The 16,363-nt window shown below is 43.0% G+C and overlaps 1 protein-coding gene across 5 annotated transcripts in view; it reads right to left on the bottom strand.

Annotated features, from left to right (window-relative positions):
• MTUS1 (microtubule associated scaffold protein 1) overlaps window positions 1-16,363 on the bottom strand; it is a 177,540-nt gene that overhangs the window by 21,534 nt on the left and 139,643 nt on the right. For all 5 annotated transcript variants that reach the window (XM_061134843.1, XM_061134842.1, XM_061134844.1 and 2 more), the window contains one exon: window positions 6,685-6,751. In XM_061134843.1, coding sequence (XP_060990826.1) covers window positions 6,685-6,751 — 67 coding nt within the window. The remainder of the gene's footprint in view (window positions 1-6,684; window positions 6,752-16,363) is intronic.

The following is a 16,363-nucleotide window of genomic DNA, read 5'->3' as shown; positions in this document are numbered from 1 at the left end:
CAAAAATTACTTCTGGAATTCTGCAACTCTAAAGTGACTTAACTATCAAAGAGTTTTAAAATTATTCTAAATATACAACCTTGTTAAACCATGACTGTACACAAAACCATGTCAGCGAAGAGCTGACTCATTGGAAAAAACCCTGATGCTGGGAAAGATTGAGGGCAGGAGGAGAAGGGGACGACAGAGGATGAGATGGTTGGATGGCATCACCGACTCGATGGACATGGATTTCGGTAAACTCCGGGAGCTGGTGATGGACAGGGAGACCTGGTGTGCTGCAGTCCATGGGGTCGCAAAGAGTCAGGTAGAACTGAGTGACTGAACTGAACTGTACACAAAACCAGTGAAAGAATTAACACATTCCATAAAGGTGTGAGGGATATTCAAGTTCACAGGCACAGTTAAGCATTGATTAGACAATGTGTATAGTGCTTCAGGCAGAGCCAAGTCACTTTTCCCTAGTACATAAAAAGATTTTTTCATCTAATAATACTTCTTGAACTCTTGACTTGAATAAAAAGATTCCAAAAGTAATGATCAATGCAAACTGGTGGTTTATAGCCAATGATTTCCCAATCTTTCAAATATTTGGTTGCACCATGGTTTCTTTTTTGTGATCAACAAGTGTTTGGTGGTCTAGTCATCCTGGGTTTTTATCCAGGGGCTTTGCTTTTTAATACCGACCTTAAGAAAGTTACATAACTGTTAAACCTCAATTTCTTCCTTTCTCCCTTTTTTTCTTTCTATAAAATGCAAACCAAAAAAAAAAAAAAAAAAATGCAAACCAGTAGACCTAGAGCTGAACACTGATGTTAGGAAAGAGCAGGCACTCAATAAATGCTGTTGCCAAACCTATCATTTTTACACACAGAAGGCAAAGTCAACTATCTTTTATGCCATTATTATAAGAAGCCAGGAATCTTTGCTGAATATAAGGGTTAAAATCTCATTTGTATCATGACATAAAAACAATCAGGGCAAAATGTGAGTTAGCTATTATTTCTGATGGCTAAAGAGTAATTGTGAAATACAAACTAACCTTTACTGATTTAGATTAAAAATGTGATTCCATTCATTAAGGTTAATAAAACAATAGGAACCGCAGAGGATCATAATTATGGCTCCCCACTACACCAACATGACCCTGGAAAGAATCAGAATGACACATTTATTCCCTATCTCAGGGGCCAAATGTTTGCTGTGGATTATGTAGACCATTAAATTGAACTGTAATTTATTTCAAGAGCTGACATTTTCAGAATGACCTGATTAACTGGGATTGTCAGGCATAATGTAAAATGTTTCCAAGAGAATTGCAACTCATCTTACATTATTACTTATCTTTAACAGTTTATAGGAAGAGATCTGTGTACAGAAACCATTAAGTATTAGCATATGATAAGGATAAAACCCACTTTCCTTAGCTCTCATCCCCAGCAATGAAGTCGTTCATTCATTCTCTGAGTCAGTGTACTAAGCATCAGAAGTACTAAGTGCCAGGCACAAGATACTAACTGGTAGAGCCACACAGATGAAGGACACACTTACCTTGCCCTTGAGGTGCTCACAGCTCTGGACTATGCGGTCTATAAATAAATACCCTTAAGAGGTACCTTGAAGAGTATAGTAGGAGATGCAATTCATGTGTTTGAAAGAGTTGGGTGAAACTCAATTGAAGACAAAATATTTTAGCTGGGACTTTAAAAATAGTAATGAGAAGGAGGAGACTGGGGACACAGAAGGATAGTGGGAAGATAGAAGAGAGCCTTTCAGAGAGGATGGTGTGTGCCCAAGAAGCACCAGGGCTTCCCAGGTGGCACCTGTGGTAAAGAACCCGCCTGCCAATACCGGAGATATGAAGAGATGTGTTCTTTCCCTGGGTCGGGAAGAACCCTTTGAGAAAGGCAAGACACCCCACTCCAGTATTCTTGCCTGGAGAATCCCTTGTACAGAGGAGCCTGGTGGGCTACAGTCCACAGGGGTGCAAAGAGTCGGACACGACTGAAATGACTTGGCATGCATGCAAAAAAGCACAAAAGAGGTGTGAATGAGCTTGTGGCTGGGACCCAGGGAGAGAAAAGGAGGTGTGCAGAGGGGAATGAGAGTCAGACACCATGAACTGCACCAGAAATGTACGATCACATCACACATGTTGGCTTTAGTATGTTTGGACTTCATCCCCAAACTAAAATGGAGGTCTACTTATGTTTGCTAAAAGTGTCTGCTAGACGACACACATGAGACTTATTACAAGTCTAGTCCCGGTAGCATTTGGAGAAGAGAGAAGCAGGCCTGGAGGCAAGGTGATCTGCTGGGTGACCACTGGGATACACTGCAGGTGAGAAATTATGGGGCTTAAATCAGGACAGTCAGGAATGGCCAGTCTGAACAACATTTAGAACACAGATGGGTATTGTGTGGAGGATGGAGAAAAAGGATCATGACCTTAGTTGGTAGCTTGGGTGGTAAGTGAATAACAGCCCACAGAAGAAGGTGATGAACAGACGGAGGTTTGAACAAGGAGACACTACAGAATATTCACAAAGCGAGGCTGGGAGTCAGGAAGTCTGATTACACTAGACTGACTTTTCTAGAGGCAGCTCTTCACTGGGAAAAGTGTTATCTGCAGCTTGGGAAGGAGAAGACTAGAAAAATAAATCCGAGTTATCACCCTACAGGTTGTAGTTGAAACCGTGGGAATGGATAGGAAAACAGCTGACCATAACAGCCTTAAAAGATATTATTTAAGGGGTGAATGAAATTAGGCTCTGTTCACCTAATTAGAAGATCCATTGTCATTAAACATTAGCATATGAAGACCAGGAGGCAAAATGGCAAAGTGTATACCAAGCACTTGTAATGTATTGGGAAGGGATCCATCACATCTCCTTTTTCCATTTGAAAGTCAAGAGAAAAAAAATAGCCTGTCCTAAGGGATTTCCAATAATATTTAGCTGAATTACTATTCTCTTCTGCAGTATGGGCTTCCCAGGTGGCTCAGTGGGTAAATAATCTGCCTGCAAAGCAGGAGATATAGGCTCGATCCCTGGGTTGGGAAGATCCCCTGGAGGAGGACATGGAAACTCACTCCAGTATTCTTGCCTGGAGAATCCCCATGGATAGAGGAGCCTATCAGGCTGCAGTCCATGGGGTTATATAGGTTAGTCTGCAGTATAGTCTCTCATAAAACAGCTAATAGGTTACTACACAGCTATCAGTTGCACACATCTTACTATTTATTGGGCTCGCCAAGAAGTTCATTCAGATTTTTCCATAACACTTGGTGGTAGTCACTCTGCAACAAGTTACCTCATGCAGTCCTCGTGGCTGCCCTTAAAAAGGCAGACAAAGGTTACTGCCATTTTACAGAGAAAGAAATTGGGACAGAGGACGTGTGCTATGTCTCCCCCACCCGAGGTCATCCAACTACCAAAGATCTGAACGTGGAGAGTATGACCACACAGTCTAGCCACTTCATACCACTGCCTGACATGTTAATGCTCAAAATTCTCCAAGCCAGGCTTCAGCAATATGTAAACCGTGAACTTCCAGATGTTCAAGCTGGTTTTAGAAAAGGCAGAGGAACCAGAGATCAAATTGCCAACATCTGATGGATCATTGAAAAAGCAAGAGAGTTCCAGAAAAACATCTATTTCTGCTTTATTGACTATGCCAAAGCCTTTGACTGTGTGGATCACAATAAATTGTGGAAAATTCTGAAGGAGATGGGAATACCAGACCACCTGACCTGGCTCTTGAGAAACCTGTATGCAGGTGAGGAATCAACAGTTAGAATTGGACACAGAACAACAGACTGGTTCCTAATAGGAAAAGGAGTACGTCAAGGCTGTATACTGTCACCCTGCTTATGTAACTTATATGCAGAGTACATCATGAGAAACGCTGGGCTGGAGGAAGCACAAGCTGGAATCAAGATTGCCGGGAAAAATATCAATAAACTCTGATATGCAGATGATACCACCCTTATGGCAGAAAGTGAAGTAAACAGCGTCTTGATGAACGTGAAAGAGGAAAGTGAAAAAGTTGACTTAAAGTTCAACTTTCAGAAAACTAAGATCATGGCATCTGGTCCCATCTCTTCATGGCAAATAGATGGGGAAACAGTGGCTGACTTTAATTTTTGGGGCTCCAAAACCACTGCAGATGGTGACTGCAGCCATAAAATTAAAAGACGCTTACTCCTTGGAAGGAAAGTTATGACCAACCTAGACAGCATATTAAAAAGCAGAGACATTACTTTGTCAACAAAGGTCCGTCTAGTCAAGGCTATGGTTTTTCCAGTAGTTATGTATGGATGTGAGAGTTGGACTATAAAGGAAGCTGAACGCCGAAGAATTGATGCTTTTGAACTATGGTGTTGGAGAAGACTCTTGAGAGTCCCTTGGACTGCGAGGAAATCTAACCAGGAAATCAGTCCTGGGTGTTTATTGGAAGGACTGATGTTGAAGCTGAAACTTCAATTCTTTGACCACCTGATGTGAAGAGCTGACTCATTTGAAAAGACCCTGATGCTGGGAAAGATTGAGGGCAGGAGGAGAAGGGGACGACAGAGGATGAGATGGTTGGATGGCATCACCAACTCAATGGACATGGGTTTGGGTGGACTCCAGCAGGTGGTGATGGACAGGGAGGCCTGGCGTGCTGCGTTTCATGGGGTCGCAAAGAGTCGGACACGACTGAGCGACTGAACTGAACTGAACTGACATGTTAAAACTGAGCGGTAATCTTTGCTATGTTAACTTCTTTCTCTTGCAGCTCATGCTACCCTCAGTTAAACTGGCAGCTTTGAAAGCATTCTTCCTGGACTGTTTCATCAGAAGGAAGATTTACAGGCTTCTCTCCGCTCCCCTCATGGAACCAAAACCCTCCCCCAGATGCTCTGCGCTGGTACTTGAGCAGTTTGATCTGATTCACCAGCAGTATTGCCACACTTCCTGAGAGGCCAGCCTTGGGTGACCGGATAATACAGACCTGCCAACCATGCCTCCCAACACTCCAAAAGCAGCAGGAAAGCCACACGAGGGCACTGGGTCCTTATCACAGATGGAGAGTGGGTGCCAACGGCCACAGCTACTTCCTGTCGGGCTAAGTGACTGACTGGAGGTGCTGAGTACCTGGGTCCACTGGGAGCACGGAATCGTGCCACCCACTGAAGGGTGAAAAGAGGACTCCCCCATTCAAAGTGACTGAATGAGAACACTGTTCCCTTGGTGTGTCTCCCTCGTCTTGCAGGGGGAGGCTGAAACGTGAACCCACAGGGAGGCTCCTCTCCACCTCTGCTGGGTTAGAGCGAACCCTGAAATGCACACAAAAGCCCTCCTTCCTGATCTGCTGACCCTATATCCATTACATGATTTAAGGCACAGACAAAAGCAAGTTAAGTTGGCCGCCTGGATAATCAAAAGGGCAGCAGTCACATTCATTGACCTGGCAGAGAGCCTCAAGCGTCTCCGGGAGCTGGGTTGTTTCTTATCTGTGGTTTCCTTGAACTGTTTTCCTAGAACTCTCAAGTCTTTGGGGTCCTGAAGTCCCATCTGTCTTACAATTACTCTTCCATAAACAGTCCTCCCTTCCTAAGGTCAGGAGAAAATGATGCTGCAGGCTGGGCATCAGGGTGAGCCAGGGGTCCGGTGCCGCTCTGCATCGGGAGGTGAAAAGACAAGAGGAATACAGAGGCAAGGCTTCACCCCGCATTCACGGCTCCTGGATCTTTGACCGGGTGTGGTGGGAAGGCAGGGTGGGGGCGAACTTAAGCATGTTCAAGTGCCAGCAAATTATATTGACACTGTTTAAACTCTGACGCTGTCCACAGAAAAAGGAGCCATCTCTCCCGGAACTAGACTGAATGCCGTTTTCATCGCTGGCTGTTGCCTTTGCATTATTTATACACGTACCTACACACACACACGGAAAACCGCAAAAGGCCAGGAATGCATCTTTCAGTGAATGATTCCAGCAAAGTCTGAAGTGGCTGCAGCCAGCAGACTGTCTAGAGCTGCAGGGGACGGGGCTCGCACGGCAGTCGGCCCACTCCAGCACGCGGGCTCGGGCAGGAAAGGCAGTACTGCTTGTCTCGTGAACCTAGGACTCCTCCAGGAAAGAACTAGAAGACAGTTCGGCCTGGGGACTGGGGGCCCTAGGGGGATGGCGAGGGCCGCAGACCTGAGAGGCACCTGGCGCCCGGTGGAACTGGGTCCTTACCGCCAGTCGGATGGGAAGATTAGCCCAGGATGTACCTTCTCACAACATCATGCTCTCTCCTCACAGACCACCCTCAAGGAAGTGTGATACTGTCTCACCACTCTTTAACATGAAAAATGGTTCAGGAAAAAAATATAAATAAACAAAACCTGATGGAATTATTTAACAGGAATTCACACAATTGCAAAAGCCGGTCTGCCCCTCTCTTTTCAGGAAGACAAATGGTTTGGTCATCAGAAACTCTGCTCGGCATAGTCAGATCAGTGCCCGGAATTCGGTGAACTTGAGGTCGAGCTGCCAAGATTCAACAGAAACGTCGATAGGAAGTGTTTGCACAGACACCAGAGTGAGGGGCTAACACAGCCAGGGTGCGACTCCAGCACCACGCAGAGAGGAAAACCAGCTTGGCCAATGTCCCCCTTAACCCTGGAACTTCAAAGAAAAAAAAAAAGCTCTTACCTAGCTCTCCCCGGAGGTTGACAAGTTCTTGAGATAGGGTTTTGTTTTGTTTCAGTGCTTCCTCTCGCTGTGGAAAACACACATCAAGTTACTAATGTTTTTAAGAGGGTCCCTTTTCAGTAAAGCACACACGCTCGTTATCACCAGGAAAACAAGACTCAGAATTGAGAAGCCAAGATATGAATCATTTAGGCTAAACAGTTTGTGTTGTTAAAAAAACACAGATGTCCCTTAGTTGTTAAGGAAATTCACATTGCAAAAAGTCTGTTATTTTCTCAGGTTTCTGGCGAAACTTGCGTTGGAGGCACTGAATGGCCCGTTTTAAAAATATTGACTTTGAGCCACGCTCCATTGGCAATCCCAGAACCTTTCTGCTGATGCATACTGTACTTCAGACGTAATGCACTCTCCTCCTCCAAGGGCAATGGAGGCCTCATCAGTGAAAGATAAATATTTAATGTTCTAAACATATGTACTTCCATGCACTTTGTCCTATGTTTGCAAATACAAAACTTTCCTCAGGACGAGGACACTCCTTTACTTCTAAAAGGAAGACACACAAGTCTGTTGTAAACCTCTGGTCAAAATAATAATAATAATAACACTTTAAACACACAATGAAATTAATTTTACTCTGCTCCACATTATTTTCTAAGGATGATGCTATATCCGACCCACTCTCTAAGATGTTAGAGAAACATGTCAAAGAAAACCAGGTTGCTCTTTCAGAATCCAAAAAGAAAGCAATGATCAGTCTTGCAAAAGAGAACAATTTCCAAGTTACCAGCAACTCATAGCAAGCACACAGACACACATCCTTGTACGAACACGGCAATGAGATACAGTTTCTTAACAGGCAGACTCCCTCCCACTAGCGCCTTAAGGAAGGAGAAGGCAGAATTCACAGCTCTCTGGAAATGCCCCCGCTGGGACCGCCCAGGATCCAGCTCCCTGCCGCCTTGCCAGGCTAGATGTCCGCGCTGCGGACCGAGATCACGGGACCAGCCTTTGCAGGGGAAGAGTTGCTTGTCATTCAGAGCATTTCCCCCTGCTAAGATCAGACAACCTCTGCCTGACTCCCTGACATTCTTCCAGAAAACCGCTAGAAACAAATCCGAATTACCCTTGTTGCCGCACATGGAGGATACAGGCACATTTTGCTGCCGGAGCAGCCCATTTTCCAGCTTCTGTCTCCAACTCCCCCCACCCCCCAGCGCCTCCGAGAAGCGCACAGGTGGCCACGCCACCCACCGGGCCGGTCCGTCTACATTCAAAGCTCCGCCAGGAGGAGCGCCATTGGTCCTGCCCGGCCTTACTCACGTCCTGCAGGTTGGCGTGTGGGCTCCGGACGCCTCTCCTCCCAGGAGCTGATGCTGCAGCTTCTGCCTTTGGCACCGGCAGCCCGCGATTACTTAAAGCCACAGCCCTTCATTTATAAGAAACCAGAGCCAGACCTTAGGCTGATCGATTGCCACTTACTTAAATATCAGTGAAAAGAAATACCAAGCTCCTCTGCAGTGGATAATGGAGTTATTTTTAGATGTGTGTGCCTTTTTTATTCCCTTCTCTAACTGAGGTCATTAGATGATTATTCTTGCTAATAGAAAAAGGAAATTTGTTCTTCAAAATCTTTGTGCTAAGTGAGTTATGAAAGAGGGGATGAATGGCGTGTTGTGACTTAGAATTTAACATGACATTGTAAAATGAATGCTTTTTCCCAGAAAAATTAGCTTGAATGCTTACAGCATGGTCCACTGGCATTTTAAGAAGTGTGACCTGCTGATTTGAGAGTTGGCGATCAGATCTATTTTATGATTTTTTTTCCCCTTTACTGTGTAGTAGTTTCTCACTAAAAAGCTAGGGAAGTTAACGATACACTAGCACTGTTATAGACATTTAACGGTGACTGGAATTTAAGCACAAATGAGTACATTTTGGCCTTAATGGTATTCTAAATGCTTGATTTTTAAAATGAAGTATTAGGTTGTTCTGAAAACACAATTTAGTGAGTCCAAGGTTTTTTCGTGAACAAGTAATGAGTTTCCTGATGTAGAAATCAAAGTTTGAGGGAAATCAAGCTGGATGAAGTGGGTAGAAGCATGAATAAAAATATCTATACTACAAAATTAAGTTGGTATAAAATTTCCAGGAATAATTTTGCGAAAATTTTCACATCCTATCACAATGCAATCCTACCATGCAATCTTTTTGCTTATTAAAGGGGCCTTGGGGACAAGTAATTTCAGTACAGTTAAAATCCGAGGTTGGTTGGATCCTTGATGTGGAACCTGTGAGTACCGAGGACCAGCTGTACTACATCATTTTATATGAGGGACCTGGGTGTCCATGGATTCTGGCATCTGTTGTTGGGGGGTGTTTGAGGGGAGGACTGTCCGGGAACCAACCCCGCAGATACCAAGGGCTGACTGTACCCATACGGATATTTCCCCCAACTCTACTGCACTCAACCTGCCTCAATGCCCAGAAGCTGGGATCTCCCTGGTGGTCCAGTGGTTTAAGACTTGGCCTTCCATTGTAGGGGGTACGTGTTTGATCCCTGGTTGGGAAGCTAAGATCCCAGATGCCTCTCAGCCAAAACACCAAAACATAAAACAGAAACAATATTGTAACACATTCAATAAAGACTTTAAAAATGGTCCACATTAAGAAAACAATGCCCAGAAGTCATCGGTATCTTCCAACCTCTGGCAATCCCAGTGATAGTAACAGGAAAATTCATGAAGTCATTTTGGACTCTTCTTTAATGGGCTGCACCAAAGTCAGTCTGTTCTTTCTTCCCAATGTGTCTTGAATCCATTGCACTTTTTCTATTAATACTGCCTTCATTCTAATCCTGATCCTTGCCAATCCCATCCTGAACTATGGAAAGCCTTCCTCCACACTGTTTTGCAGAGGATTAGTAGATTTTCATCCCATATTCTTGGTGCGTATAAGTGTCCTTGCTCAATGAGAGTCCTCCATTGACTGCATAAAGAATAAACTTCCACAGGCCGCTGTCTTTCTGAGCCCTCCCATGTGTCTATCCAAAGGTACTCTTTTTCTAGTAAACACTTTAGTTGTTTCACTAAAAAAAAAAAAAAAGAAAAAAAACCTTCCATGAACCTCACTCACCCAGCTCCTGTTTAGATGATCCACTCCTCCTCTAAGTCAGGTTTGTCATGCATGTCCCATCTCCACAAGCTGGAATGCCTGGTCTTCTGTAATTGACCCATTTTATAAGCCTTAGGGAAGACTAACAGTCAATCACAGATACCACTCCCTTCCCCCACATGCCTAGACAGGACATTCATCCTTCTGAATTGGTTGGCAAGTTATTACTCAGTGCCAATTAACCAAGTACCATTCCAGATGCTGGGGAAAATAAGGGAAAAAATTGAAGACATGGGAACAATGTCTGAAAGAAGATTGGGGCCCATGTAGAACTAAAACATCCAGGCCCCGTAATTCAAGGCAGATGACCTCATACGGGGGACCAGGGTACTGGATAATGGAAGAACCAAGGGTTTTTGATCCAATGTGAAACGTCGACCCCAGCACCCGTATCATGATAAGCATATGTTCAGTGTTAGTTTCTATCTGACTCCCCTGGGAGCTTGCCCTTTAAGACATTTACCCTTTGTAGATGACAAAATGCATTTTGTCACTTAGATATTGATTGCCTGTTTCTTTTTGTTTAGCTGCTCCTATATCAGTGTTTCTGTCTTAGACCTTTATGGTCCAGATAACAAGATTATTTAATTCTCTTTGTGTTGTAACATGCAGAATTTCACACAATGTGGTGGGGGGGTGGAGAGGGAGGTGGGAATCTGGTTGGAAAAAAAGTGCTTTTATGCTCATGCATTAAAGATATGAAGTGCTCCAAGGGGGAGAAAAAACATGAACTCACCATAATTTAATCAGGAGTCCCCGGGACACAGGCACTTAGTCTCTGGCTGTCGGCCCATCGGTGAGCCTTGATTTGCTAGCTTGGGAGCAGTCAACAGCACAAGGGACTTTGCAGCAAAGAGTCAGGTCTGATGGCTCAGATGGAGGCTCTCTCTGACCTCCTCCATCCCCACTACTACACAATGAATTGTGTCCACTTTTCTGGGTCTGAGACATTTTTACTTTTACAGTCCTAGTGTCATTCAAAATTCACCTTTGTTTAGGTGCCATTTTGCATTAGATTCCACTTTCAAAAATATTGGAGGCACACTGCATAACTGGTCAGAAGTTTGGGGGTGGGGGGGGTGGGTACCTGGAAACTTCTATGGAGAAACTGTCCTTCACTTGGCCTGCATGCACAGAACACTTAACAGCTATGCAAGGATAAACCAAGAGTCAGACCAAACTAAAACTAAAACAGTGTGTCCTTTGAGAAACAGAAAGTGTGGTATTGGCTACCAGATTCATTAGACAAGCATTAGAACTTCTACTCTGTAATGAATGATTGCTGTAGTTGTCTAGTTGCTAAGTTGTATCTGACTCTGCGACCGCACGGACTGGGGCCTGCCAGGCTCCTCGTCCGTGGGGTTTTCCAGGCAAGAATACTGGAGTGGGTTACCATGCCCTCCTCCAGGGGAAATGATGATGATATCTAATGAATGATGTCTACTACCAAAGTGGTAAAGTCATAGTCATTAAATAGACTTGCAACAAATGGATAAGTGATAGTTCTAGGCTTCCAACCACTTTTACATATAATTCAATGCTCTGAAACTATTTAGAAAAACTTAGCAATACTTCTATAATGGGCATAAGAGAACCAAAAGGTTAAGTAAAAATTTGGGGGGAAAAAGTGCTTAATTTCCCCCTTTGTTGTATCTTTCCTTCCCAACTATATTTTTAACAGTGCCCTGCACACATTAGGCAATCAGTAAATATTTGCTGATTGATTATAAAGAGCTAGAAAAGAGCAAAGAACATTTACGTCAAGACTTTATAAGTTCACCTTACATCTGGGATTCCACCCTCTTTATTGCCCTATTTGTTCATTCAGATACACAGGCCTGCCTGCTAAGCCCCTTCAGTTGTGTTCCACTCTGTGTGACCCTATGGACTGTAGCCTGCCAGGTTCCTCTGTCCGTGGGATTCTCCAGGCAGAAATAGTGAAGTGGGTTGCTATTTCCTCCTCCAAGGGCATCTTCCTGACCCAGGGATCAAACCCGTGTCTCCTGCATTGGCAGGCGGGTTCTTTATCAGTAGCACCACCGTGTCTATTATGTATGAGGCACTGCCATGGCAGCTGGGTGGTTCCCTAAGAAAGCAGCAGACACAGATTCTGCTCTCAGTGAGCTGCCTATCTTAAAAAGTAAAGTGAAGTTGCTCAGTCATGTCTGACTCTTTGCAACCCCATGGGCTGTAGCCTACCACGCTCCTCCATCCATGGGATTTTCCAGGCAAGAGTACTGGAGTGGGGTGCCATTTCCTTCTCCAGAGGATCTTCCCAACCCAGGGATCGAACCCAGCTCTCCCCCACTGTAGGCAGATGCTTTACTGTACAAACAGCTGCAAAATGGTGATGTAAACAGCCGATTCATTGGAAAAGACTCTGATGCTGGGAAAGGTTGAAGGTAAAAGAAGAGGGCAGCAGAGGCTTAGATGGTTGGATTGTATCACTGAGTCAATGGACATGAACTTGGGTGAACTCCAGGAGATAGTGAGGGAGAGGGAGGCCTGGTGTGATGCAGTCCATGGGGTCGCAAAGAGTCAAGACATGACTTTGCAACTGAACAACAAGAATAAGTAGAGTGTGCCAGGGAAATGTACGCGCTCCTAGAATCCAGAGAGTAGGTAAAACAGAGCTATGGTGCTGTGATGACTTAGAGGGGTGGGATGAGGGCTGGGGTGGGGGCAGGCTCAAGAGGAAAGGCGTACATGTATACATACGGCTGATTCACAGTGTAGAGCAGAACTAACACAACATTGTAAAGCAATTATAGTTCAATTAAAATTTTTTTTAAATTAAAAAACAAATAACAAAAATCCCAGAACTAGAAGGACCAGGAAAGTCTTCATAAAAGAATGTCTTTGAGCTGAATTTTAAGAAATTCAATGGAGTCACAATATATGGGCATTAGAACCTTACAAATTGGATGTCAGATGAAATTCACGGACAGTACAGGAAGCCATGAAGCTCACTGGGTCTGCCCTGCTGTGGATGAAAGCATCTCTCAGGATGCCCGACCCAGTGAAATGTTTTCTCTGTTACTGGATCTAATCCTTCTACAGCTGAGCAACTGACAGAATGTTTGGCTTGTGTTTAGGGGCCAAGTCATGTGGGAGGAAAGTATCTTGAAACGCCAGGACCACATGGAGCGTGGCAGGGGCATGCCATGTGGGGTACGGAGGGACTGAGAACACACGTGAGGGGAGACTCCTGTCGTCCACCCCACAGGCACTCCTGTGCCTTTGCTCACCGAGGGGCGCAGAAAGCAGGGCCGCCTCATTACTGAATTTGCATTTTTAACTTTGGCAATTTGTATAACGAATCCAGGTAAAGTAAATCCAGGTAGCAATGGGATGCTACTGCAAGAAAGATCTGAACACACAGGTATTAGGGAGAAGGGTGGTAACCCACTAATGGTGTTGAACAAAGGATGAAAAAGGGCAGGAAGTTTGTAGAGGATTTGAACAAGGTGATGGACATGGTTTTCCCTCTCTTTTCTTTAAAAAAACAAAAAAAACAACTACTTATTCGTTTGACTGTGCTGGGTCTTAGTTGTGGCACACAGGATCTAGTTCCCTGACCATTTGCATCAGGTGGCCAAAGTATTGGAACTTCAGTTTCAGTATACCAGTCGGCCTGCATTGTAGCTCAGAGTCTTAGCCACAGGACCACCAGGGAAGTCCCTGTAGGGGATTTTGAGTTCATAGAGACCTAGTCTTTGGTTCAAGTCCTGGTCCCCCTCTTATCAGCTCTCTGATGATAGTCAAGTTACTTAACAGCTCTATGGCTCAATTTTCTTACTTATAAACTCCAACTTGTGTTTTTGGAGAGGATCTTATTAATAAGTGAGAATGGGTCTTAGTAAATACTCAACAAATGTTAATCCCTTCCTGTTTCTCCTCTACCTTCCTGATGATACAGCGGGAGCACACAGGCAGTGAGGGAGGACTGCAATGGGCAGCTTCTGCCAAATTATAGAGAGAATTTTATATTCCCCATTACATACTGGAGTCATTCAAAAGAAGTATGTGAGCCATGGAGGCAGTTTTAATTTCCTAGTAGCCACATTTTTTAAGTTTAAAAGTTAAACTAAAATTTGACAATATATTTTATTTAACCCAGTATATCCAAATTATCAATTCAACATACAGTCAATAGAAAAATTATTAATGAGATATTTCATATGGTCTTCAAAATCCAGGTGTATTTTACACTGACTGCATATCTCAATTCAGCCAGGCTACACTTCAAATCAAACAAGACCAAACCAGTCAATCCTAAAAGAAATCACCCCTGAGTATTCACTGGAAGGACTGATGCTGAAGCTCCAATACTTTGGCCACCTGATGAGAAGGAGCTGACTCCTTGGAAAAGACCCTGATGCTGGGAAAACATTGAGGGCAGGAGGAGGGGACGACAGAGGATGAGATGGTTGGATGGCATCACTGACTCAATGGACATGAATTTCAGCAAGCTCTGGGAGATAGTGGAAGACAGAGGGGACTGGTGTGGTGCAGTCCCTGGGGTTGCAAAGAGTCAGACATGATTTAGCGACTGAACAATAACAAGCTTTAAATGCTCAATGGTGTCTTCAAGCTAGTGGCTACCATATTGGGAAGGTCAGCCATATAGACAGTCGAGAAGCACTGAAGGAGTGCTTTGGAAAAATCAATCTACTAGCATTGCTTGAGATGGATTATAGGGGAAGGAGTGCAAGCCTGAAGACTGGTTAACAAGTTACTATCATAATCTAGCAGATAGTTTATCCAGGGCTTGAACAAGGTTGGCATCAGGAGAAATGGAAAAGAGGATGAAGGAAAGGGAGAAACAGTGGGATGAGAACTAACTCATCAGACTTGATTGCCTTCATGTGGGAGACAAAGGAGCCAGAAGAGTTGAACGTGGGGTTGTTAGGCTAGATATAGTAAATAATTGGCTTATCTCTAAACAGACAAATTGTTCCCTACATTTAATAATTATGTACTTTCCAATTTAGCTTACTTGGTTATATAAACCAACTCTCGAATTCCCTTCTTACATAATAAAGAAAAACAAAAATACTGAAGATGAAGGAGTTTTAACTCAAAACCATGGGGTACTGTTAAGTAAAGATTCTAAAAACAATAACAGATTTCCATTAGATGAAACAGAATTTAACCTATACTTTTAAAAATTTTTGTCTAATAGCATAGAATATTGAGTAGCAAAGTAAAAAGTGCATGGAACCAGAAATCAGAATTCATGCTCTCCCATCGCTGGTTACAGTGGATACAAATTTTGAACAGCTTATTTAATTCTTAGAACTGCTTCTTCACCCGCTAAGAAGAGAAAACTATCATATGTCTTGATTATACCACAGTGGTTCTGTCAGCATGATAAGAAATATATGAAATACTATAGTAGCTGAATGCCATGGGTATCATAGAAGGGAAACAATAGGATTTTTTTTTCTAGTGTGTATCTCTTACTGATTTGCTAAGTTGCCTTGAGAAAGAATTTAGCTCTGTTCCCAAATCTTATAATAATGACTAAAATATCTACCCTTTTGCGCTCACAGGAAGACAACTGATAGAGAGACATATAGAATATAAGCCTAAGCTGTTTTTTTTAAAAGAGTATTTATGAAATACCTGAAAGTATTGTTTTAACTTTTTTACAGGACACTTAGAAATGAGACATATAGATATGTTCTGAGTGTCTAATCATTCCATATTTACCACAAAGGCAATTTCCTATTACTCACTACATTTTAGTGGGTCCATATTCCTTATTCTACTTGTGTAACATTTTATTGTTCAAATCAGTAGCATAATGTTCCTGAAGGACAACTCTAATGGGAAAAATTTGTGCAAATAAATATTTAGGCACAGACACCAAAAACCATAAAAATACTGTACGCTACTGTAATTTAAAACTAGATAAATGTCTACATCTCCATCTCAAAAAAAGATGTATGTGTATATATATATATACACACACTGTAATTTAAAACTAGATAAATGTCTACATCTCCATCTCAAAAAAAGAGTGGTAAGTAAAAAGTGCATAGAACCAGAAATCAGAATTCATGCTCTCCCATCGCTGGTTACAATGGATACAAATTTTGAACAGCTTATTTAATTCTTAGAGCTGAAGATGTGTTCTTCAGTGAAAGATGTGTGTATATATATATATATGCAGACACATAGAGTATATATAGACATATATGCATAAATATATAATGTATGTGTGTATATATATGTGTGTGTGTATATATACATATATATAGAGAGAGTGTGTGTGTGTATATATAGATAGAGTGCAGCACATATATAGAGGCTGCACTGTGGGATCTTAGTTCCCTAACAAGGGATGGAACCCATGCCCCCTGCATTGGAAGCAGTGTCTTAACCACTGGACCACCACGGAAGTCCTTAAAAAAAAAAATATATATATATATATATGAACAAAGCTGTAAAATGTTTACCAAATACTGATCTAAACTGTCTACTAGCCTGGAAGCTTGTCAAA

The sequence above is a fragment of the Dama dama genome, chromosome 32 (assembly GCF_033118175.1).
Source record: "Dama dama isolate Ldn47 chromosome 32, ASM3311817v1, whole genome shotgun sequence".
NCBI lineage: Eukaryota > Metazoa > Chordata > Mammalia > Artiodactyla > Cervidae > Dama > Dama dama.
Note: the sequence above shows the minus strand (reverse complement) of the source record. Positions and strands in the feature narration are given on the sequence as shown.